Here is a 25,725-nt window from a genome sequence, read left to right as displayed (position 1 = left end):
ATGGGACTCAAAACTCACAAGCCCGAGAGAAAGTTGCACGCTTCTCTGACTGAGCCAGCCAGGTGCCCCTTTGCTGCTATAATGAAATGCAACTTTTTTTCTTAATTTCATTTTCAGATTATTCACTATAATTATATAAATGTGATAATTTTTGTATATTGATCTTGTATCCTGCAAACTTACTGAACTCATTTAAGCATTTTTTTTGTTAAATATTTTATTTATTTATTTGACAGACACACAGCGAGAGAGGGAACACAAACAGGGGGAGTGGGAGAGGGAGAAGCAGGCTTCCCGCTGAGCAGGGAGCCCGATGTGGGGCTCAATCCCAGGACCCTGGGACCATGACCTGAGCTGAAGGCAGACACTTAACGACTGAGCCACCCAGGCGCCCCCGAACTCACTTAAGCATTTTAATAGTTTTATAGGCAGTTGTTTAGTTGAGATCATGTCATCTGTGAGTATAGATAGTTTTACTTCATTTCCAAGATGGATGTCCTTTATTTCATTTTCTTGCTTAAGTATCCTGGCCAGAACTTCCAGTAGAATTTTGAGTAGAAGTAGTGAGAGTGGACATCCTATCTGGTTCCTGATCTTAGGGGGAAACCATTCAGTCTTTCACCAGTAAGTAAGATGTTAGCTGTGGTTTTTATTTATTTATTTATTTGTTTGTTTGTGTTTTTAAGATTTTATTTATTCGACAGAGATATAGCGAGAGGGAACACAAGCAAGGGGAGTGGGGGAGGGAGCTGTGTTTTTTTCATAGGTACTCCTCATCAGGTTGACATTCTCTTCCGTTCCTAGTGTTTTTTTTTATAAAAGGGTGATGAATCTTATCAAATGCTTTTTCTGTATTTCTTGTGTCTGTTGTGATGAATATATGTTTTTTAGGCTTTTTACTGTTGGCATAATAATATTATATTGATTTTTGGATGTTCAACCAACCTTGCATTCCTGGAATAAACCCCACTTGTTAATGTTAAATAATTCCTTTTGTATGTTGCTAGGTATGGTTGACTAGTATTTTATTGAGGATTTTTGTGTCATATTTATTCTAGAGATATTAATCTGTAATTTTTTTGTGATATCTTGTCTGATTTTGGTATTGGAGTAATACTGTCCTCATAGAATGAATTGGATAGTGTGTCTTCCTCTTCAGTTTTTTTTTTTTTTTAAGAAAAGTTTATAAAGAATTGGTATGAATTCTTTAAATATTTGGTACAATTCACCAGCGAAGCCATCTGGGCCTGGAGTTTTCCTTGGGGGTAGTATTTTATTTACAATTTAATCTCTTTACTTGTTAGAGTTCTTTTTCACATTTCCTATTTATTCTTAAATCAGTTTGAGGATTTGGAGTCTTTCCAGGTATTTGTTCCTTTCATCTAAGTTCTCTAATTTGTTGGTATATAATTGTTCATAGTATCCTTTATAATCCTTTTTATTTTTATTGTTGGTAATAATGACCTTTCATTCCTCATTTTAGTTCTGCCTTGCTTTTTAAGCAAGCTTTTTAAAGCTTTATGTGTTAGAAATTTAAAATGATTGAGCTAATTTTTTTAACAACACATAGTATTCCATAATTAATTTATGACCAATAACATTTATAAATAATGCATCAAGTAGTAAATATATTTTTAAATATATTTTGGTATATTTTTGGTGATACTATGTGTCTGAGGGGAAATTTTTAGTAGTTGATTTGCTAGGTAAAAAGGATGTCGTGTTTGTTATGATCAATATTAGTAGTTATTAACAAATCTCCCTGAGTTTACACCAGTGTGTATGAGAGTTGTTTTGAATCTTGCCAGCACTGAGAATAATGTAACTCTTTTATATTTGCCCCTATGATTTGTGAACATTTTTGTCTGACTTTGATTTACACTCATTAATGAGATTAAAGGTTTTTTTCATATATTGGCTATTTATATTTATCGAGAACTAATTTTATATCCATTACTCTTTTTTTATTGGGTTATTGATCTTAACAAATGTTTTGTTAGATTAAGGAAATTAGACTTTGTCATATGTTTTCTAAATATGTTTTCCCTGTTTATGGTTTCTTTTAACCTCGTTGGATATTTTTGTTTTATAGAAGTTTTATATTTTTATGTGGTTAGATTTGTCTACCTTTTCCTTTCTGGCTGTGGCTTGTATCGACTTCATGTTCTTAACTACTGTCCATTGCTGCCTCCTGTGTTATTAGGCTCTGTTAGGCTTAAAGACACATATATGCTTGGTTTACCTCAGTTGATGGCTTTTATTGTAAAAATCCATAGAGAATAGGAAAAATAGGATCAGCTAGATAATCAGGTTGTGGTGTTGGCACATAGAGTCTGGTAATTAGTCCATAGGTCTCTTCTCTGCAGGTAGATTAATAGAATATCCAGAAATTGTCTCCTTGGAGTGGACCTTGTTATACCATGAATTCAGGGAATTATTTGAAAAAGACACCACTTCAGAAGTCTTGGAGAATGGTCGAAATACATGTGATGTTGATGGATGAAGGTGTTGTAGTATAGGGCTAGGCATTCCTGGAGGGAGGGGTATTTGAACAAAGACAACAAAAGAACAAAGACAAATGCTGATTCCCTGGATTTATGGGTCTGATTTAAGAGGATTAAGGATGGGGAAAGGTCAGTTAGTGTCCAGGATTCTTGAGAGGATGCTTGGACTTTATTTGATAACCAGTGGGGAGCTACTGAAAAGTTTAGAGTTGGACATTCATTTAATAAATATTCATTTGTGTCAGGAACTGTTCTAGGCACTTAGGGATATAACATTGTGCAAAATAAACCAAACAAGGAAAAAAAATTATTCCTCCTGTGTAACTTACGTTCTAGTGGAGAAAGATAATCAATAATCATTATGCATAGTACGTATTTTCTATAGTGTGTTAATGTTTGCTATTGAAACATCAAATAGAGCAGAATCAAGGAGAGTTGTTATGTGTGTGGGGGGAGGGGTGGGAAAGATCATAGTTGTGATTTTAAATGGGTAGTCAAGGTAGGCTTCAGTGAGAAGGTGGCACATGATAGAATCTGGTACTACATTAATGAGAACGGTCTAGGAAGTCAGGTTCTTTGGCACTGAATGGAGAGAGGGGGTGGAGAGTCTGGAGGCAGGAAGACCACCTGTATGAACTGATTCGATGCTTCAGTTGGAAGTGGGATTTCTTTTCCACTCGGTTAGCAAAGAAGTCCAGTAGTTAACTAGCCTGATAAGCTGTTATTATTACCAATAGCCCAGTGTTTCTTTAAGTGTATTCATGAACTGTCTATATCAGAATCACTTGGGATACAAGTTAAACATGTAGATGGCCGGGCCCTGCCCTAGACTGATCTTGGAGGTAGAACGGGATGGTGGTCAAGAACACAAGCTTGAAGCAGTCTGTTTGGGTTCAAATCTTAAATCTGTTTCTTACTTGGCGAGTGTTCTTGGGCAAGATATACAACCTTTCTGTGCCTCAGTTTCTTCATCTGTAAAATGGGAATAATGATCATGGTAATGATGGTATCTATTTCATAGTGCTGTGAGGATCAAATACATTAATTTATGTGAAGCGTTTAGAACACTGTTTGTCACATTGTAAGCATTTAGTTTTAGATGCAATTGTTTTTGCTTTTACCGAATTGTAATCTCTGAAGGTGAGGCCAGTAATCTTCATTTTCAGTAGTCACCTTGTGTGGCTCATTTGCCCATGTTCTACAGGATATAATGTTAGTACTTCCAAAGCTATAGTAATAATGTGTGGTGATTTTTGTTAGAATATGAGTCAATTAATGTTTTAATTTTCTAGATAGAGTGGTTTATTAGCAACAAATGCTGTTATTTACTGGGTGCCTATGCTAAGCATGTTCTAGGCTATTTGCAACATCCCTGTGGAGAGAGATAGATGTTAGCCACTTTTACAAGCGAGAAAAACTGAGGCTTATGCTGATGAAGAAACTTGCCAAAGGTGAGACAGCCAGTGAGCCATGGAATTGTCACTGATGTCCCCACTCTGCCCGATTTCAGAGCACTTACACATTCCATAACATCATCTTCTAGTTACTCAGCCTTTTTCTTTGCAAATGTATACTTTACACTCAGATGCATTTGTGCGCATACCTCCCTGCTGCCGTACTGGAGATAAACCTCATTGGGCGTGCTGTATTTGTGGTAGGTGAGTTGCATTATTCTACATGATTGAGAATTGAAGGAAATTTTGTCTTTACAAGATGTGCTAGAAGCTTTTCTGTTTGCAAGTTTCGCACGTCACAGCTCATGACTGAGGTGGTAAAACTAGCACGCCCTGTGTGGTAGCCAGCCTCCATGATGGTTCCCGTGAGCCTGGTAATCAGTGTTTGTAGAGTCATCTCTCAGATGGTACCAGGTTTAGCATATGGCAGAAATGATGATATGTGATGTCCTTCTAAGATTTGGTTGTAAGAGACTGGCTTCTTTCTCTCTCTCTCTCTTTCTCTCTCTCTCTCAATCTTTCTCCATCTCTTGCTCTAGGGGCAGCTAGCTGCCATGTTGTGAGTGGCTCTGTGGAGGGGTCCATGTGGGACCCCCAGCAGCTGCGGGAGAGAGCTTGGAAGCATCTCCTCCAGCCCAGTAAGGACCTTGGAGTTTGCAGCCTGGCCGATGCCTTGCCCGCGATATCATGAGACACCCCGAGTTAGAAGCACCCAGCTAAGCTGCACCCTGATACCTGGCCTTCCCAAACTGTGACATAACGAATGGTTGATGTTTTAAGCTCCTGAATTTTGGAATAATTTGTTTAAAAAGCCTTAGATAATTTGTAGTCTGAAGTTCTGAGTTTTGCTCATTCATTCCCAACATCCTGGAGCCCCACAGCTGTCATACATACATTCACACACACATATTTCACGTGGTTGCCTAATTTACTTCTATTTTGTGTTGCTTTGTTATCTAGATCATCTCTGCTTTCTCCCTTTCTCCCCACTAAATATGTTGTTGACCAGCTTTCTGGTGCTAAGATATATAGAATAGAAAGTATATCACTGTGGTACTCAGCACAGCACTCAGTAGACCGCTGGCTAGCCAGCCGGAAGGAGGTGACTCCTACCCATTTTCGAGGTGCCGCATGGTGAACCGTCCTTTACCCAGAGGCCAGAAGGAGCCGTGATGCAGGTAGTTTCTCCATGAAGTGGCTTCTAGTTTCTGTTGTAAAAACTCCATTGGTTTTTAGCTGAAAGTGTTGAAGGCATCACATTGTCTTCTTGCTTTTCTCCCTCTGCTAGTTTTTTTTTTTTTTTTTAAAGATTTTATTTATTTTTTTGACAGAGAGAGACACAGCGAGAGAGGGAACACAAGCAGGGGGAGTGGGAGAAGGAAAGAGAGAAGCAGGCTCCCTGCTGAGCAGGGAGCCTGATGCGGGGCTCGATCCCAGGACACTGGGACCATGACCTGAGCCGAAGGCAGACGCTTACGACTGAGCCACGCAGGCGCGCCATCCCTCTGCTAGTTCTTAAGCAGCAGAGTAAACTCTCTAAAGAGAAGTCAGTTGGAACAGTGTTTCTGTTTTTGTTGAAAAGTAAGAGAATGTGGCAGAGAAAAATCGTTAGGGCTCGGATCAGCTTATTTAAAGCAATTATCTTCCTACGAAGACAAGGGTTACCATGGTGTCTGGCCTTTCTGAGCTTGTGTCATCGTGCCCCTGTACAGTTCCTGCCTTTGATTTCTACTTCTCAAAATTCGGAGGCCAGATTTCTCCCGAGGATTATCGCTCTGAATCAAATCCTCTTATGGAGGAGAATCTAAATTTGAATTGCTCTCTGTTTTGATCAACATGCTGGTTAAATGTTTAGAACCCTACTTAATGGAGATACTGGGGCCTCGCTTGCCTCCCTGGAAACCCACAGAAAGCAACAAGGGCTGCCAATGTTAGTTGTATCATTGGGCTGTGATGGGTCTACCATCTTGCTAGGCTGTTTTCACTGAATTTTGCCAAGAAAAAAAGACTCTGAGGATCAGGTATAGGCCTCAAACTTGGTGCCCTCCTTCTGTATTGAATAGATTGTCAGTTTCTGTTTAGTTTTAGAAAGATGTTAGACCACTAGCCAGTTTGTGAGCCACCTTCACCTGTGGTGGGGGATTCTTTGATGATGATGAAAGTACTCCATAAATTTGTTGCATCTTTGGCTGAGAAGGCGATATTCAAATCACTATGTTTTTGTTGTTGTTGTTTAAATACATGAGAGGAATTTAACTAGACTGCTCAGGTGATCGTTTACTTTGCATTAATAATGGAGCTTGTAAGTCATTTCTTTTATCATGAGCGCAGACTTGCCCTGGAAACTGTATGTAAGTGTGCTTTGTGTGGTGGTCCTTCAGAGACTTACGAAGCCTTGATAACAGTCCAAGCAGGTGAGTTTCAGTGCTCTGGCTCTTTTCCCCTGGGCAGAATAACAGAGTAGGTGAAACATGTTTTTTTTAAATTTAAATTAATAGTGATTTTTTAGTGCAGTCGTAGGTTTACAGAAATTGAGCAGATAGTACAGAGAGTTCCCATATCCACCCTCCCTTCCCGTTTCCCTTATTTTTAACGTCTTGCATTTGTGTGGTGCATGTTCTAATTGATTAATCAATATTGGTACATTATAATGAACTAAATTCCCTACTTTACATTAGGGCTCACTCTTTGTGTCGTACAGTTCAGCAGGTTTGGACAAATGCCTGAAGTCACGTACCCACCGTTACAGTATTGCGCAGAGCAGTTTCAGTGCCATGCAAATCCTCCGTGCTCTGCCTGTTTACCCCTGCCTCCTCCGGAACCCCTGGCAGCCACTGATCTTTTTGGCGCGTCCCTAGTTCTGGCTTTTTCAGAACGTGATACAGTTGGAACCATACAGTAGGCAGTCTTCTTCAGACTGGATCTTTTCACTGAGCAATATGCCTTGAAGGTTCTTCCTCCATGTCTTCTCATGGCTTAACAGCTCATTTATTTTTATTTTTAATTTTTTTTTAAGATTTTATTTATTTATTTGACAGAGAGAGAGCACAAGTAGGCAGAGGGAGAGGGAGAAGCAGGCTCTCTGCCGAGCAGGGAGCCGGACGTGGGGCTCGATCCCAGGACCCTGGGATCATGACCTGAGCCAAAGGCAGACGCTTAACCGACCGAGCCACCCAGGCGCCCCTCATTTCTTTTTAGTGCTGCGTAATATTCCAGCGTCTAGATGTACCACAGTTTATCCACTCACCTACTGATGGACATCTTGACTGCTTATGGTTTGGGGCCATTATGAGTAAAGCTTCTATAAACATCTGTGTGCAGGTTTTTGTGTGGACCTGTTTTCAACTCATCCAGGTAAATACCAGGGAACGTGATTGCAGGGTCTGAAATAGGTTATTGGCCTGGCGGTGGTGCACTCTTGTTCCCTGGGGACTGTTCTCTCGCTGACCATGGCCTCCCTGCTGTGCCAGCCTAACCAGTTCACCTCTGCCAGGGGCTTCTTATTTTTCACTGGAAACATTTTCTGAACAAGTGTGGACACAGAGGTCTTGACTATGTTCTCAGGAAAGAATATTTGAAATGTTTAAGAGCAAATACTCCTCACTTGTGGTTGCTGTGTTCCTATCTCCCCCAGTTGCTCCAATTCAGACTTCTTATTTTAGTCTTTCTGGTAGTAATTTGAAGTGTGAATGACTGTCTCAACCCTTAAAATTATATGATCTTTTTTTTATTGTAAAATCTATATCTAACACAAAATTTGTGATTTCTCTTAACCATTTTTTAAAAAGTATATTTATTTTTGCATGAGAGAGAGAGAGAGACAGAGAGAGAGAATAAGGGGGGAGGGGCAGAGAGAGAAGCAGGCTCCCGCTGAGCAGGGAGCCCGACTCGGGACTCAATCCCAGGACCCTGGGATCATGACCTGAGCTGAAGGCAGATGCTTAACCAACCAAGCTACCCAGGTGCCCTCTATTAACCATTTTTAAGTGTACAGTTCTACAGCACTAATTACATTCATATTGCTGTGCAACCATCACACTGTTTTCCAAAACTTTCTCATCCAGGGATACAGTCATTTTTAAAAAGAGGAACTTCAAAAATCCATCTGAAGCTCTATTTGGCAAAGTATTTCTATCAATCAGCTTCCTCTAAATTTTGCTGCAGTAAGGACCTCCAAATCTCGGTAGCTATCAACAATTTTATATCCCCCTCATATTAGATAAATACCATTTTTGTTTGGCTGGAGCTGAGTCACACGGCCACATCTAATGGTAGGGGAAGTTGGGAAATGTAGTCTATCTGTGTGTGCAGGAATAAGGAAATTTGTTCAGTGATTAGTCAGCGGTCTTACCCGTATTAAGTACAATTATTGAATCAGACACATAGGTCTTTATTTTGGATCTTTCAGGGACAATAGAACAGAAATTGCATGATTTCATAGTTCTGGATACTTCTCAGGAAAGCATTTTTCTACTCTATGCTCCTTTCCCATTGCACCTTGAATTACCCTATCCTTTTACCACTGAGACAGCTTATTGGAATAAATAAAACTATATGCTGTTTTGATAAATACCTGTTTGGTAATGACTTTTTCTAAAACCGAGAAAAGTCAGTAAGAAGCCTTAACAACAGTAAGTAAAGTTGTTATTAAGTGAGATACTTAAAAAAAAAAAAATCCCTGGTTGGCCCCCCAGTCTTGAATCAGAAGACCGGCTTGCTTTTAGAAGCCTTCCAGCTACTGATTTGCTTTTAAGATAATGGGCTCTCCTTGAATTTACTTGTAGCATTGGTATTCTACTGTTGTCTTTAAAAAAGGAAAGTACGTGAAATTTGTAAATAGAGATGGCTTTTCTTAACCAAAGTAGCAGGTTCAGATAGAAATGCTATACATTGGGGCACCTGGGTGGCTCAGTAGTTAAGCGTCTGCCTTCGGCTCAGGCCATGATCCCAGGGTTCTGGGATTGAGCCCCATGTCGGGCTCCCTGCTCAGCGGGAGGCCTGCTTCTCCCTCTCCCACTCCCCCTGCTTGTGTTCCTGCTCTTGCTATCTCTCTCTCTGTCAAATAAATAAATAAAATCTTAAAAAAAAAAAGAAATGCTATACATTTTAGCATTAGACTATTTCTTAGTAAAATTTAGGAAAAAAATGGGCAGTATTTGTGCTGTGTGCTTCCCCACCACCACCACCCCGGGTGCTTTTATAATGGTTGATCCATCGGATATACCTAATTAACCTATTATAGTTAGAAGCAAGCTCAGCTGCCTAAATGTCTGGCTTGGCGATAGGGTATTTTGAGCATGTTTGGTATGCCTCAGCTTGTGGATGATTGAAGTTCATACTCAGATATTAATTTTCAGTAAGTGTGTGCTGTTCTGAAGCAACTCTCATTCCCTTAAGGAGAAGTGTTTCATTTGAGCCTCTAGTTGCTGAAAATAGCCGTGTAGGCACTGTGGAAGTTTTTCCAAATTAAAATTTGATCTATCAGTTCATTTATTTCTTTTAGGGTTCTGACCGTCGGTTGTGTTTATAGACCCCTACAGAGCTCTCTTTAAACTCTGTCAGCAAATTGGAAACATTTAGCTTGGGTGCAAAACCTCTTTATCTTCCAATACTCTGACTATGGAGACCACTGTGCTCTTAAATAAATCCTTAGTACTTACTCTTAGATGGAATGGCCTTTCCTTCCCTTATTATGGAGCCATTTTTCTAGTCTGGTTATACTATCGTAATTCCAGGCTTAAGAAGTAATTATCCTCTTGAAAAGGCCCAGCAGGTGTACACCCTGTCAGTGACATAGCCAATGCTGTCTTCTGTCTGGACCTGCTTGCTTTGTGCACTGGTAGAAGAGCAGGAAAACAGAAATCAACACCAAAAAGCAAAACTCCTTTGGCGACAAAATCTCTTATATTTCCAAAATGTATATTTGGAAGTGCTAGGGCCATGTAGAGTGACAAGTGTTTAGAATTTGTCCAATCTTTTATTCTAAGGCCAACTTAACAGCTGCTGTCTCAAGCAAGCTTCAGTAAACACCTGAGGTTGTCCTGAGGGCAGAGTCTCAGGCCCCACCCGGAACTCCTAAGTCAGAATCTACAGTTTAACATGCTCCCCAGGTAGTTTGTGAACATATTAAAGTTTGAGAGGCACTGGTTGGAGACCTTTTACCTGAGACCGTAATCATAGACGCCACTCATCATTGTGAGGGGCCATCAAACTTTAACTCAAACTATTTATAAAGTGAAAAGTCTGCAATTAGAAATGAATTATCTGGGTACATGATGCATGTTGAGCTATTTTGTATTGTTTTCTGGTGTGTGCTAATCATGAAACCTCTTCAGTCTGAGAACAGTAGTGGCAGCGACACGTCCTGAATGGATGAGAGATGACCTCCTTGAAAGAGTGAGACCTTTTTGTACATTTTGGAGTCCAATTTCTGACTCCTTGATGATAGAAAATTCAGGCATTCTTGAGATTTCTCAACAGGTTGTGGTGTTCTCAGTGAAGGGCTCACCCAAAACATGTGTGGAAATAGGTTGAGAGAGGAAATTGAAGACTCACTGTCATTATAAGTGTAAGTCTTGCTCTTTAATATGTCAAAAATTTCTTAGGAACTAAAAAAGGTCCCTGTCTTGTCTGTTGGACATGAACTTCAATTTCAGTTATTTTGAGAGAGCAGAAAAATGTTCATCTAGAATATTAGCTCCTGCTACATGATAATGTCTTTGCAAGTCAGTGGGTCAAGTACATGGATTTGTACTTTATCGGAACTCGTTTATCACTTAGAGTATTTGCATTTAGGTCTCAATAATTTGAATATGTTTGCTAATTTATGCATTTTTATTCTGGAGATGGGATGCCACAGAGGATAGTGTTTTCTTGTACTGTGCTACAATGGACTTTTCTCCTCTTGGGGTAAAAAAGTAAAGTGGGGGGAGAGTAGTGGCATTTCCATAGTGGAGTATTTCCTAAAATTCTTTTGTGGTTTCTAATCTGAGGGCTGACACTGCCCCCCCCCCCCCCGCCCCGCCACAGGGCTAGCATTTGTAAAAGAAAGCCAGAATGATTCTGTTTAGAATTGAAGGCCCCTCCTTCTCTGGGGATGGGCCCCTGAGCTGCCTCCCGTGTCTCCCCATCACAAACGCTACACACACACAGGCCCTCCCTTGTCTTCGCGGAGTTCTACCCTTCTTTTCTCTCCTCTGGCCTCTACTTTCCTTATCTGTCTGGCACCATCATTCTGGCTAAAATTTCCTTGAAAAATCACCAGGACACCAGGTCCAGTGGCTTCTTTGTAAGTCTCTGTAGCATTTGGTCTTGTCCACTTTGTTTCCTCCTGTTGTCTCTGTGATATTGGTCACTTGGGTTTTTCTTCCATGTATTTTGCTTTTACAGAGCATTTGAGCCAGACTACCCAAGTTCGAAACCAACCTTCACCATTGACTCGCTATGTGCCTGGGGGAGTTAATTAACTTCTGTGTGCCTTAGTTTTCTCATCTGTGAAATAGGAGTCAAGATAAAAACCCTGCATCATAGGGTTGGTATGAAGGGCAAAGAAGAATGACTGGCACATAGTAAAAGTTTTCTAGGGATGAGTCATAACTGTCGTTTCTGCCATCGTCATCATCACCATCACCACCACCATCATCATCATCACCATCATCATCACCATCTCCATCATCACCATCATCATCACCATCTCCATCATCACCATCATCATCACCATCACCATCATCACCATCATCATCACCATCATCATCACCATCTCCATCATCACCATCATCATCACCATCATCACCATCACCATCACCATCACTGTCACCATCACCATCATCAAAGGGCATTTCTTGCCCTTTGCAGCCTCTTTGACCTGCTTTCTACTTGCAGGTGTTCTGGCCTTTTTTCTTTCTTTCATAGGACTGCTCTTCTCTTTGGGCTTTTCCTTGACAGTCTTGGGAATTCCCACATGGATCTCTTTAGCCCTAACCTTTTTCTGAGCCCCAGAGTCTAATGGTTTACCTTCTGAAATCTGAGCATTATAAACCAAAGCTGCCAAAATGGAACTCATTCTCTGGTCAACTAGAGCCTCCCCACCCTCCTTCCATGGCTCCTCTTTTGTCATCCTCTTAATGTAGCCCCCAACTTTCACAGCTCCTGCTGGGGAGTCACAGAGTTTGGTCTTGTCCCTTGCACCCCAGGCATCCAGTTGGATTGCAGGATCTGTTGATGATCCCTCTGTGGTGTCTTGCAATATATCTTTCCTTTTCTGTTCCCACTGTTGTTCCCTGGAACATACTCTTTGTATTTGTTCAGGCTGCCCAAGCAGATTACCTCCGACTGGGTGGCCTAAACAACAGAAATTTATTTTCTCACTAGAGACTGGAAGTCCAAGATGAAGGTGCCAGCAAAGTTGATTTCTGGTGAGGTCTCTCTCTTGGCCTCACAGATGGCTGTCTTCTTGCTGTGGCCTTATATGGCCTTTCCTCTGTGCATATGAGCTTTCCTGGTGCCTTGGCCTCTTCTTATAAGGATACTTACTCTTCCTATTGGATTAGGGCCCTATATCTTCATTTAACCTTAATTAGTTCCTTAAAGCCTCTATATCCAAGATACAGTCACATTGGAGATTAGGGCTTGAACATAATGAAATTCGTGTGGGACACACTTCAGTTCCTAACACCCTTGGTGCTGCTGATGGTCTCACTGATTTCCCTTTTCCCCTCTGTAATCCATCTTCATATGGAGGCAGGAATGATCTTCCAAACTGCAGCTCTGACCCTCTCCCTCCCATTGCTAATAACTTGAGATGGTTCCCCATTGCTCTGGTGCAATATGAGGAGATTACTGCTGGAGACTTTTGGGCACTGCCTTTCATTTCTCAGTTCCCTGCATTCCCTCATCTGGAAATGGGAGATCACCTACCCCATGTTGCTATAAGGATGAAATAAATGCAAATCGATAGTTTTATTGTTATAAAAAATCACGTTCACATTCCTCAGCCTGCCGTTTAAGGTCCTCCATCACTTTGTTACTCCGAATGTGGTCCTGGGCTCCTTTTGGGTTCTCAGACCCTATTCCAGTGTGTGTGGGTTAGGTTCCCCACACACAGCACCAAGCGGTTCTCAAACACACCAGCAGGGTATCCAAGAGTTCAAGTCAGTTCTGACGCTGTCTACCCAGAGATAGCTGTCACTCCAGTAACCACCCCCCCCTTTAGATGCCAGTTGCAAGCCCCAGGCTGTTACCTGTGCTTCTGACCTGGCTACACATTGGAGGTTCCGTTTGCCTTCTCCTTAGGTTTGAGTAACGTGCTAGAGCAGCTTACAAAACATAGGGAAACACATTTATCAGTTTATTAAAGGATACAATATTAAAGGATACAATAAAGGATATGCATCACAGCTAGATGATGAGATAAATTAGGGTGTGGTATGTGAGAAGGGCATGGAGCTTCCACGCTCTCAGAATGTGGCACTGTCGGGGCACCTTGGGTGGCTCAGTTGTTAAGCGTTTGCCTTCAGCTCAGGTCATGATCCCAGGGTCCTGGGTTCGAGCCCCATATCGGGGTCCCTGCTTGGTGGGAAGCCTGCTTCTCCCTCTCCCACTCCCCCTGCTTGTGTTCCCTCTCTCGCTGTGTCTCTCTCTGTCAAATAAATAAAATCTTTTAAAAAAAAAATATGGCACTGTCCTCAAATCCATGTGTTTACCAGCCTGGAAGCTTTCTGGGTTTTTATGGAGGCTTCTTTGCATATCAAGATTGGGTAAGGCTGTCCTATCTGATTCAACCTCCAGCTCCTCCGTACTCCCCAGTGGGCGTGGGTGGGGTGCGGGTGGCACTGAAAGTTCCAACCCTCTAATCCCATGGTTGGTCCTTTTGGCAACTAGCCAGCTCCCCTTGGGTGGCGTCCTAAGTTACCTTCCTTAATAACGAGAGATATCCATTGCACCTTTATGGCTCTGTCTAAAGCATTTTCAGGAACTGTGGCTGAAGACCAAATACACCTACCTGGTCATGTGAGCGACCAAATACATATTTCTCATAGCACATGTGCTAGCAGCCTCCGTCACCTGGAGCTTGTTAGTGACACAGACTTCTGCCTGGTAATTAGATCCTCAGGTCATTTGAATGCGATGTCCTGGCTCATCATCTGGTTCTTAGCCAGCTTTCTCCTGCTACAGAAAGGACACAGGCTTTGGAAGCAGATCACCTGTTTCTCAATTCCAGCGACTTCATCAGGTAGTTTTATGTGGGTATGGATGTTTACAAAACTCTCTTTGCATTGTTTCCCATCAGAAAGATGGGCACACTCCATAACACCCACCTCACAGAGGTTTTGAGGCTTACTTGAGAAATTATGTAAATAATGGAACATCTACCCTTGTGATTTTAAATGGAGTTTTACATACAAAACTAAGGACTTTTTTTGTTCTTGGTTCGTGGTACTCTTTGTGAGTGTTTTGGGGTCCAGGTTTGCTTCGGTGGCGCTCATGGGAGAACGAAGGTGGTGTTGTTCACTGACACTCCTTTGCCTCCCTGTGATCTCCCTCTTCCCAATCCTCACTGTGGAGCAAGGTCCTCCTGGCCTTCCTCAGGAAAGATGTGACCTACAGAGGATGCAACGGTGAGACTTCGTATTTCGTATTGCACGGGAGAGTATCCTTCCAGTTCTCCGAAGTGGCCAGAAACCAGGATGGGCCTGGATATGTAATCTGTGACCATAAGCAAGTCCCGTTATGCCACCTTCCCCTTACATGGTCGTGAGGAGGGTTCCGCTCCTTTCCGCTCCAGCCCCCTCAAGGCTGTTTAATCCTATGCAGAGTTCTTCTCAGTCATTAAAAAAATTTTTGTTTTCAAAGCTGCAGAAAGGTTGCAAGAATAAGAATGGTAAAAACAACACTTGTATGCTCTACCCATATTATTCATTCACTGCCAACATTTTTTTTTTTTTAAAGATTTTATTTATTTATTTGACAGAGAGAGACAGCAAGAGCAGGAACACAAGCAGGGGGAGTGGGAGAGGGAGAAGCAGGCCTCCCGCTGAGCAGGGAGCCCGATGTGGGACTCGATCCCAGGACCCTGGGATCATGACCTGAGCTGAAGGCAGACGCTTAACGACTGAGCCACCCAGGCGCCCCACTGCCAACATTTTACCCCATCTGCTTTATCATTCTTTGTGGTGTATTTGTGTAAATATGTGTACATACAGTAATAGTTTCTAAATCATTTGAGAGGAAGTTTCATACATCATGGCCCCTTACGCCTAAGTCTTTTCGGTTTGTATTTCCTAAGAATAGAGATACTCTCTTACATAGCCCCAGGACAGTTTCAACTTCAGTAAATTTGATATTGATATAATGCTTTGATCTAACCTGCCTTTTTGTATTCCAGTTTTTCTAACTGACCCAGTAATGTCCTTCATAGAATTTCTTTTTTGCTTTTGGGGCAGGCCTTCAACAGACTGGATGAGGCACATCCATATTGGGGAGGGCAATCTGCTTTACTGTTTCTACCATCCACAAACACCCTTGCAGATACACCTACAACAATGTTTAACCAAATCTCTGGGCATTTTGTGGCCCAGTCTGAATGACACACCAAGTTAAGCATCACATATGGACTCCTGGATTCCTCTTTTCAGTGATTTATAATCTGCTATCCTTAATTCTATTGGTGATGAAATTGTTGTTTATTTGGCCAGGTGGAGCTCCTTCCACCTGTCTCCTGTGTCACTGTGACACGTCCACAGTGCCCGGTATCAGTGGCCTGCCTCTCCTGCCGGTAATGACATCATCTGTCTGTGTGCCCTTCAAGGCCCCTCCAAGTGAATTGTTGTATGTGTTGTGCAGCCTTTACGTCAGGCTCTCTCTTAACTATCTCTTAAAATTAGGGACAACCTACCCAGACATATTTGAGTGAAGTGTTAATAGGCAGGTAGAAACTTAATATTGTTTATAGCCATTTTTACTTACTCCATTTCTGTTTGCAATAACATGAGTCATCTAATGGGTTATTGTTCTGTTGCGTGCATTTTACTGGCTGCACTAAATTAACTTCTGAGCCGCCTATGGGCTCCCTCTGCTGGTACTACAGCGCATAAACACTTTTCTGGGGTCGTAGGATAGGTTTCTTCCACTCATTTTCTTTCGGTTTTTTTTTTGTCTCTCTCCGATTATTACAGTTATGGACCATACAGTACAAACAGTTTTGGAACCTAATTTGTTTACTGAATGTATCGAAAATATCTTTTCTTATAAAATCTATACATTTCTACATCATCATGTTAATGTTTGGATAAGTTCCTATTATATGAATTAAATTTAGCATTTAAATAATTCAGTGTTAGTAGGCATTTGTATTTATTTTTTTCCCATTTTAGATAGCACTAAAATGAACATTCCTCATACGTATACCACTCACGTGTGACTTATAAGTTGAGCTTGATTAGTGGGTAGGAATTTGACAGGTATAAAAATATAGAGAAAAGACATTCTAGTTTGAGAAAATTGCCTAAAACAAGCTTGGGATGTTTTTCAGAAACAGGAAAACCAAGTTCGGCTGAAACATGGTGGGGCCATGGTGGGAAATGGTTGGAAAGTAGGTATTGTGGGACTCTTTCCAAATCCAACCATAAGTGAAGCAGAATAGAAATGTGTTGGTTTCGTGGGAACCCCAGGGTAACCGGGTCAGGGGGCTCAGATGCTGCTTCTCCATCCCTTGTTTCGTTTCTCCTTTCCTCTCTTCCCAGACTCGGCAGTGTTTCTCTCCCCTGTAGGCATGAGGAGAGGAGACCCCGGGCCCCTCCCAACAGGCATCCGATAGCTCAGGTTACAGGAATTGTCACTTTTGTCCATTACTCATCCAGTCAACCTCAGGGAAGACCTGTTGTTGGCACTCTTTGGGTCAGATATCTACCCTTAGGCCAGTCCCTGTAAACAAGGGGCCAGGGTATCTGCCTGGGCCAGATCTGAAGCCCAAGCCCAAGCCTCAACCAGGGAGTAGGTGGGAACTATGGTAGACTGTCCGCCATGGAGCAGGCGACATGAAATTCCTCAAGAGAAAGCGCTGCGGACGTCTTCCCCACAATGGTGGCTGGTCTCTACCAGAACACTCCAGGTAGGTCTGAAGAAGGGTGTGGTCGGTGAGAGAAGGAAAGAGGGAAAGCAGGAAAAAGGCAGACGGTGCAAGTTGGATGAATAGCTCCTGGCGGTGCCTCCTTACAGAACGGGAATACTTGGCAGTGATCCTGTGAGGTCAGGCCGAGGGACTTAGGATGGCGCATTTAGAGGTGAGAATGTGGTAAGGAAAACCGGTGAACTCAGTCTTAGGCTTGTTGATTTTGAAGTTCTTCTTGAATACCCAGTGGAAATATCCAGCAGGACAGAACCAAATCTCGCCTGGCTTTTCCTTCCTTGGGCCAGTAGCCCCGGCAGGAAATGAAGAGTAGTCCCCGGTACAAAGGCTTCCCTCCTCCTCGTTCCCTCCTGTTCCAGTAGACGCTTTCTGAGTGCTCTCCTTTTCAGCCTCTACCTGCAGTGCGCCCTGTTCACCATTTCCAGAGTCATCTTTGTAAAACTTTTTACCCTGTCTCGACCTTGCTCACACACCCTCAGCGGGTTTTTTTTGCATGTTCTATTAAGTATAAAAGTTGTCACTCAAGGTCTTTAATGGTTTGTCCTCAAGCTGCATTTCCATCTTTTATGTCTTACAACTTCCTTCTACTTAGTACATGAATCTTGAGTCAACTGAATTTTTGGCATACCGTTCACATATCCCGTGCTTTCCCCCACCTCTCGTCTTCCATTCCCACGTCTCTTACATGCTAGAATGCCGTGACTGGGATCTGACTGGAGAACTCCAGCTGGCTCAGAGAGAAGGATGTACCAAGATTGTACCTAAGCGGGTAGGGTAGATTCACTTAAATTCTAAATCCTCATATTTATAAATACAGTATGCAGCATCCGCATGAGCCATTATTGACTTTCTTCATTCCACATTGATGAGAGCCCAAACTTCAGCATAGGCATCACAATAGAAAATGCAGTGCCTGCCCTGAAGGGGACGATGTGGAGGCACAGGGGGACTGGCAAAGGGACATGTCACCTTCTGTGTGCTGCTGCTGGAACGAGTGCTGGGGAAGAGGGACAGAAACTGGGAGGGCTTCTGAGAAAAGGTGGCATTTCTGCCTGAGTCTTGAAGGATGAATGACATTAGGCAGAAAAAAGGCAGCATCTCAGGCAGAGGGTGTAACATGAATGTGATCACTGAAGGTCAAGGACGTGGGGTTTTGGAGGGATAGTGAGAAGTGTGGAGGTGGCTGTGGCTTGCATTGTATGTGTGTCTGTATTAAATTTCTGTCTTAGTTTGGGCTGCAATAATCATTGTAGAGTGGTGGCTTATACCAGCAGACGTTGATTTCTCACAGTTCTGGAGACCGGGAAGTTCAAAATCAAGGTGCCAGTTGATTAGATTCCTAGTGAGAGCCCTTTTCCTCGTTGGCACGTGCTGTCATCTTATGTCCTCACATGGTGGTTGAGAGAGAGCTGGAGCTAGCTCTCTTCTTACAAGGACACTAATCGCCTCCTGGGGCATCCTCCTCTTGGCCTCATCTGAAGCTAATCACTGCCCAAAGGTCTCACCTCCTACTACCTACCATCACTTGGGGTGAGGGGTTCAGCCCATGAACTTTGAGGAGACGCAAACATTCAGTCCCTAACGCTTTCTAACACTTGTGGCTCCAGGGAGAAGAATAAGCATTGAGAGAGAGAACTGTTTTTTCTACCAGTTACTTAGTGACCAAATGCAGAGAGTATTGAGAGGGCCAGAGGCCCCATCACCCACACTCTTAGCCAGAGATGTGATGCCCATCCCATTGAGATAAGAAATACCTTGGATTTCAAGAAGCCAGACAATTCATTTTTTTTAAAAAATAATAATAAAGAAGCCATTATATTCTATTTCTAACTTAACCACATTTATAGTTGCTCAAATTTTGGTAAATTTTAGAAGAAAAAGGCAAATTTTTGTTGTTGAAAGTAAACTTTTAAAAACTTAGATAAAGGCTTGCCAAAAATAGAGTATAACTTGAGAAAAAAATAGAAAATGAATCATAAATTGAGATGAATATAGACTATCCGGGTGCAAAGATGTATACACTAGACACAGTTGTTTTTTTAATGTCTAAAATATTTTAGGCTTTATATTTGCTTCCAATCCAGGGGGATTATATACATATTTTTTGAAAGATTTTATTTATTTATTGGAGAGAGAGAGAGAGAGAGCATGTGTGTGAGCAGGGGAGCGTCAGGCAGAGGGAGAAGCACATCCCTTCTGAGCAAGGAGCCCGATGCGGGACTTGATCCCAGGATCCTGGGATCCTGACCTGAGCAGAAGTCGGATGCTTAACTGGCTGAGCCACCCAGGCATCCCAGGGAGAGTATATTTTTATCAGGTCAATTTGCAAAGGTAGAATACTGCCTTTTTTGTCATGCGGTGGTAGACCATTGCCCACCTAGGAGAGGGGGTTGCCTTTATTTTTACCTCTTTAATAAATGAACCATTCATTCAACAGCAGCAGAACCTTCCAGTGCTATCCCTTGAGCAAAGGCCATGGTTAACATAGAAAGGATCTGCTAATAGACTTGTGTCAAAGAAGGCAAATTTGGTGACTTAGAAATTTTGCTTCCGAGATCCCTGAGACCCAGGCACTCAGCAGGGCATGCTCTGCGAAGGGCAGTATGTTGCTCCTGCACGTTTGCAGGTTCCTTGCAGACCTGCAGGGGCATGGCCTTAAACGAGGAAGGGCAGAATCCGTGGGAGCTTTCCCTTCATGGTTGACTCGACTCTTGGCAGTATATGTCACTAAAACACCATCTTTCCAGGAAAGGAAAGGGAAAGAAAGAGAACAGGAGGGAGGGTGGGAGGACAGACTGAAATTTTTGTTACACTAAAGCCAGACCTTACTTTAGATAAAGTAATAATGGAAATACAGCTTTATTTCTATAGGAAGTTGTACTTACAAAGCTGATCGCTAAACCAGGAAGCTTGGCTTTTTAGGACTGTTGTAATCCGGGGTGGAAAAAAGTATCACCCAGATGGCTTTTGTAGGAGATTACTGACTGGTAATCCTTCCTTGTCCTAGAAGATTAAGTCCGCCCTGGTGTAGTTGTGGTCAGCTGACTGGTTTAAAAAAAAAATTGTGGTTTCTTGTAATTGTGCCAGCGTCTGACATTTGCTTGAACTGTTTGTACATCTGGGAGATACTGCAGAACCTGGTCCTCCTTTGTTTACCAAAGAGAGCTCCGCTCCCCTGCGTGGGTCGTTCCACTGTTGACCGAAATTGACAGCAGGTGGTGAATAGAGCCCTAGGGTTGCTACAGATAAATCATTTATTAAACAGCCTTGCTTGTCCTAAGGGTGTGAAGGCTCTGAGAAAGAAATATCACTCCTGGGCCAGGAAGCCAGGATCTTCAAGCCCTGGGGTTGCATGGGAATAAGACCAGAGCGGCACTCAACTGAAGAATACCAGACGGTTATAAAACGATGTGTCCTCCATTTGTCTGGAATGGACTGTAGAGAGATGGATTTTTATGAAGATTACCAGTCCCCATTTGATTTTGACACAGGAGTGAACAAAAACTATCTTTACTTGTCTCCTAGTGGAAATTCGTCTCCATCCGGATCACCTACTCTTCAGAAATGTGGTAACTATTAATTTTCTAAGGTTAAATTTGCTTTAACAAAACTTGGACACAAACCTGGGGTTTGCTTGGCTTTAAAATTATTAGTGTCACGGTGTTTCTGTGTTGAAACTAGTGAAACAAAGCTGTTGGCAGAATCCAAGCAGAGAGAGATGGCTCGTTCAATATTTAGAATATGTTTATTTATACATAAAACAGGAACTTTGATTTTAAAGGTGGTACTCTTGATATGAACACTAGAGTTCTGATCACTTTGAGTTCATTGAACTGATAAATCACAAAAAAGGGGGAATCTGAAGGTCTTTGCTTGTGGCCTTCTATGTGTAATTTATTAAGGCCCACCCCCCCCCCAATTTTGTCTTTGTTAAAATGAGGCTTAGGCATCTAAAAGCCCTGACGACATTTAAGGCCCTGCTAGTGTACGTCCTGGATTTTGTTCTGGAATCCTGAGCATAGCAGACAGACAGAAATACTTAAGCAAGAGATTTTGTTTTTAAATAGAAGAACTCTGTGCCTAGGTGGCTCAGTCGGTTGAGCAACTACCTTCAGCTCATGTCATGATCCTGGAGTCTCAGGATGGAGTCCCTCATCCGTCTCCCTGCTCAGTGGGGAGTCTGCTTCTCCCTCTGACCCTACCCCCTCTCGTGCTCTCTTTCTCTCACTCTCTCTCAAATAAATAAATAGAATAAAAAAAAAAAAACAACAACTCAGTGTTGCTGCACCTTGGGAAGCAGTCATTCCTTCACAGGGCCCAGTATGACTTCCTTCTGAAGGCCGGGTACCGGCAGAGAGCGTCTTAGTTTCTCCGCACAAGGCAATAGGAGGCTGGAAGCAGCCTGAGCACATCGTCCAGGACCGTTCTCTCATTCTACAGCGAAAGCCTGGAGACCCCTAGATGACCTGCTCTGTAACTTGCCAGGAGTAAGCAGATTTTCCTAGAAGTTAACTTTTTCCTTATTAATGAAGAATAGGTCACAGTGTGTTCTTTTTAAGTTTACAAGGTGGGTAATTGAGAAGGAAGCGGTAAAGGATACAGCAGGAAACCTGCGTGTATTTTTGGTTGTATACTTGCTGACAGTAGAGAGTCTGCTGAAGCTACGTTCCTTTAACCTTTGGTTGCAGCCGTGGCAACCTTTGGGGTATAGTTTGGATTTCCAGGCAGGGAAAAATGTTGAAGATACCAGGTTAGAGCTGGTTTCTAGAAGTGGGGACTGGGAGGCAGCCGTTAGAGGTCTGCTGGGAAGGCCTGTCCCCTGCTGCCCTTCTCCTGTCCCCGGGTCCTACCTTGGACCTCTGTAATATAGGGGATCTCCCCTATGCCTGGCCCCTAAAAGGATGACATCATCCATTCTAACTTTTAAATCCTACATATAGAAAATGCCTTAAAAGCAACACACGGGGGGCGCCTGGCTGGCTCAGGCGGTTGAGGGGCTGCCTTTGGCTCAGGTCAGGATCCCAGGGTCCTGGGATCGAGTTCCCCATCGGGCTCCCTGCTCAGAGGGGAGCCTGCTTCTCCCTCTGCCTGCCGGTCTCCCTGCTTGTGTGTGCTCACGCATGCTCTCTCTCTCTGAAATCAGTCTTTAAAAAAAAAAAAAAACACACAGTAGGGAGTTGGAGCTGGATGACAGAGTAAAGCCCAGGTGACAAAGGACCATGGAAGCAGAGGCCGCAGTTCTGTCACTTCAGGTAGATCTTGGTGATCAGTGTGCATGGGTTTGAGATTCATGGAAGGATTTACCTGCTTGTTCTAGTTCTCTTCTACTCTCCTTGTGTCTCTTTCCACCTCCTTTCACTTTTCCCAGCTGCAATAATTGCTGCCTTTGGATGTTTTCTGTTAAAAATAAAACAGTTGGGAAAGTTGAAGATGTCTCCAGGCAAATTTCAAACAATTGTCTTTCCAATTCCTAGTAGCAATCTGTAGGAGTCTGGGCTCATGATATTAAAAACAAAATTATATAACAAAAAAAAAAAGGCAAGTGAATAACAAATACTAAAAACAAACTCATGTACCCACTAGTGCTCAAGTTTAGCAGTTTGCTTTAATTGGAAAAAAGGAGGGGGAGGGAGCATTAAACAGAAACCACTCAAAGCAGTCATTTAGTAAGAACATGGTGATTCTTAAAATAACCAAATAAAAGAGGATCTAGAACAGTAATCAGCAGGCTCTGTGCCCTGGACCCCTCAGGGCACAAGAAACCTGCAAATCTGTTTGAACATCAAGCATGAGGTGTAGATGGAGGGAATACTATGTCTTGGGTGCATTTGTACTCTTTGTATTTCTAAGTAGGAGCTCTTAGGACAGATACATTATAAATACATTTAAAAGTTCATGTGGCTTTTGGTCACTATGCATTTTCTTTTTTCCTCTTTTTTTTTTTTTTTAAAGATTTATTTTAGAGAGAGCTAGCGAGCTGGGGTTGGAGGGAGCAGAGGGAGAAGGAGGGAGAATTCCATGCAGACTCTACACTGAGCGCAGAACTCTTTGCAGGGCTCCATCTCACGACCCTGAGATCATGATCTGAGCTGAAATCAAGAGTCGACTGCTAACGGACTGAGCTATCCAGCCACCCCACTGTTCATTTTCTTAATCAGCCGACAAGTGTTGCACAAAAGGGACTGATGTTAAAAGGAATCCTACTCAGAAGGGTTGGGAACACTGATTTGAAAAACATATTCTTTGATATTTATCCAGGCCATCATGGGGCAGATGAGAAAGTAATGAGATTTAATCTGTGGGCAGGATGTTCCTGCGAAGCAGTCTGAGTGAGGGAGAGGATGAGGGCCAGTGGCTGGGACAAAGAGAGGTCTTTTATTAGGGATTTTAAACTCTTTGATACAACCAACCCACATTCAGAGCCCCTGATACGTCTTGACCCACCCAAAACCCTCAGCAATACAAGTATCAATGACCGAAGCAGAATTCTGTGAGAACAGAACTTACCTTGCCTCTTTGTGATGGACCCTGATATCTTACACTATTCCATTTGTTCTTTTTAAAATGCTCATTTGGTACTGCTAAATGGATTTCATAGCCCGTGGTTTGAAAAACTGACTTAAAATTTTCAGAATCTGGGATATAAGTTCCCTTAGGGATGTTAGTCTTTTTTGATCACGGTTCTTCCCTACCACCGGAAATAGTGCTTGACATCTGTGGCTCAACAAATACTTGATGAATGAAGGAGCGAGTGAGTGAATGAAATGAAACTGACAAGGACTAATTCACACTCTAGTTCGTTTTCCAGGTGTGAACGTTGAGGCCAAGAGAGGTGCGGTGAAGCCCCCACATCACAAAGCTCAGTCAGCCCCCACTGGGTCTCACACTCATCCGTTGGTCCTCAAGCCAGCGTTTTTTTGTTTTTTGGTCACACTCTCTTGGCCTCTTTGGTGACGGGTATTACAGAACAGGTTCGTCATTCTAGCTGTCATCTTTCCTCCATCACGGGCTTTACCGTGGGGAGTAGTGTGTGTGTCTGGATTCTTAGACGTGTACGTCCATTCCGTCTTTGCGCTTGCTGGTCATCACGCACAGGCCTCTCAGCTAGTGTCCTTTGTCACGTTTTCTCTCCCTTCGTGAGCACCTACAAAGATAATTTCCCAAGCCCTATTTATGTAGAACCACTCCTCCTCTTCACATTTTTTTTAATGTACGGAAAGATGCAGCCCTGTTGTATAAAACACCTTTGGTTATTTCTGGTGACTTCAGGAAATAGGAACAGGAGCCATTTAAAAATCTGACATTTTAGTTTTATGCTGTCATATTTGAAACTCTAAAAACACTGAAAAAAATCAAACTGGAGTTCTCTTAGCTCAGAGTCCTGCTTTTCATTCTGTTTTATTACCCTTTTTGGTTTCTACTCTGTTGTCATTCTGATTTCTTTTTAGGGAGGTCATCATTACTTCTCGAAAGTCATGCGTAATTAATTATGAGGGTCTTAAATAGCAAATGTATGGTTTACAAAATAAAAATCAGAGCAGAATCCAAGTTATGAAGAACTTCCTTATTCCTGCAGAGGAAATTTAAGAATGGAAGTGACTTCCTCCCTGGGGATCCCCAAATTTCTCCATGGCTGACCTTTGATCTCTCTTTTGTGGAGTGCCCTAGTTACTCATTTTACACTTGATTGGGGTTGGGAGGACAGATGGTTCTGAAGTTATCAACTGAAGGTCCTCCCCCCCGCTTTTTTTAAGATGGAAGAGATTTAAGGGTCAGTTTAGGAATTTCTGGAGGAGGTGAGTAAAGCATTTGAAAATACTGATGTGTTCTGCCTTTGTGACTTGTGACAGAACACTGATGTGTTCTGCCTTTCCTTCCTCCTCCATTCTTTTTGATGACATTTTGAGAGGGTGACCTTTTTGGGTAGGAGGTTGACCTCTGTTCAGGGCCCTGCTTTCAGAGGTGAGCCTCCAGAGCACTCTAGGCCCATCTGGGTCCCAGTTCTCTTTCCCTTTTGGCCCTAGTGCTGCCCACCTACCCCCCTCAGCCTACTTCCATTCCTCTCCAGTGGCCCTGATGCTGCCCAGATAATCTCCTGGGTTCTGGTTCTTTCCCCAAATGGAGTGGGTCAAGTTTCCTCATCTTTTTGCTCCTTGCTGCCTTGATGGATGACAATTACTTGACTCCTTTTTTCTCTCCTACTGTTGTATTGTTATCACTATGGGTGAATATGGGAAAATTGTATCCTTAAGAAATATAAAGTTTTCATGGCCTGTGCTACTGCATCTCTTTCTTCTGAAGATAATCTGTGTCAAATAGCAGGTGTCAGATACTCCCTTGCCTTAAGTCAGTGGTTTTCAACCTAGGGCAGTTTTGCCCCCTGCAGGCATTCTGGCCACGGGTAGAGCCGAGCCGATTCATAGATGATTCTGTTTGTCACAATTGCAGTTGGCTTTGGGGAGGAAGGGGGGCATGCTCCCATGCCACGTGGGATGATGCACAGGACAGCCCCCACCACAAAGAATTAACCTGCTCAGAATGCCCCTCATGCTGTGGTTGAGAAGCCCTGTGTTAAGTAGATCCTTTGTTTTTAGAATTTTTTTTTTTTAAGATTTTATTTATTTGAGAGAGCAAGAATGAG

General features: G+C 42.7%; 1 protein-coding gene across 9 annotated transcripts in view; it reads left to right on the top strand.

Moving 5' to 3' along the window:
* TPD52 (tumor protein D52) overlaps positions 1-25,725 on the top strand; it is a 216,599-nt gene that overhangs the window by 42,949 nt on the left and 147,925 nt on the right. For 2 of the 9 annotated variants that reach the window (XM_073892924.1, XM_073892923.1), the window contains exon 1: positions 20,408-20,653. The exons of 2 other annotated variants lie outside the window; for them this stretch is intronic. In XM_073892924.1, the coding sequence (XP_073749025.1) occupies positions 20,437-20,653 (217 nt within the window). In that variant the 5' untranslated portion in view covers positions 20,408-20,436. Of the gene's footprint in view, positions 1-20,391; positions 20,654-25,725 lie in introns of those variants that run through there. 5 more of the 9 variants (XM_073892919.1, XM_073892925.1, XM_073892917.1 and 2 more) reach the window with 5 other exon arrangements.

This window comes from Callorhinus ursinus, unplaced genomic scaffold, assembly GCF_003265705.2.
Source record: "Callorhinus ursinus isolate GAN/ISIS: 27379988/994484 unplaced genomic scaffold, GSC_fseal_2.0 scaffold5, whole genome shotgun sequence".
Lineage (NCBI taxonomy): Eukaryota > Metazoa > Chordata > Mammalia > Carnivora > Otariidae > Callorhinus > Callorhinus ursinus.
This window is presented reverse-complemented; position numbering and strand designations above follow the sequence as displayed.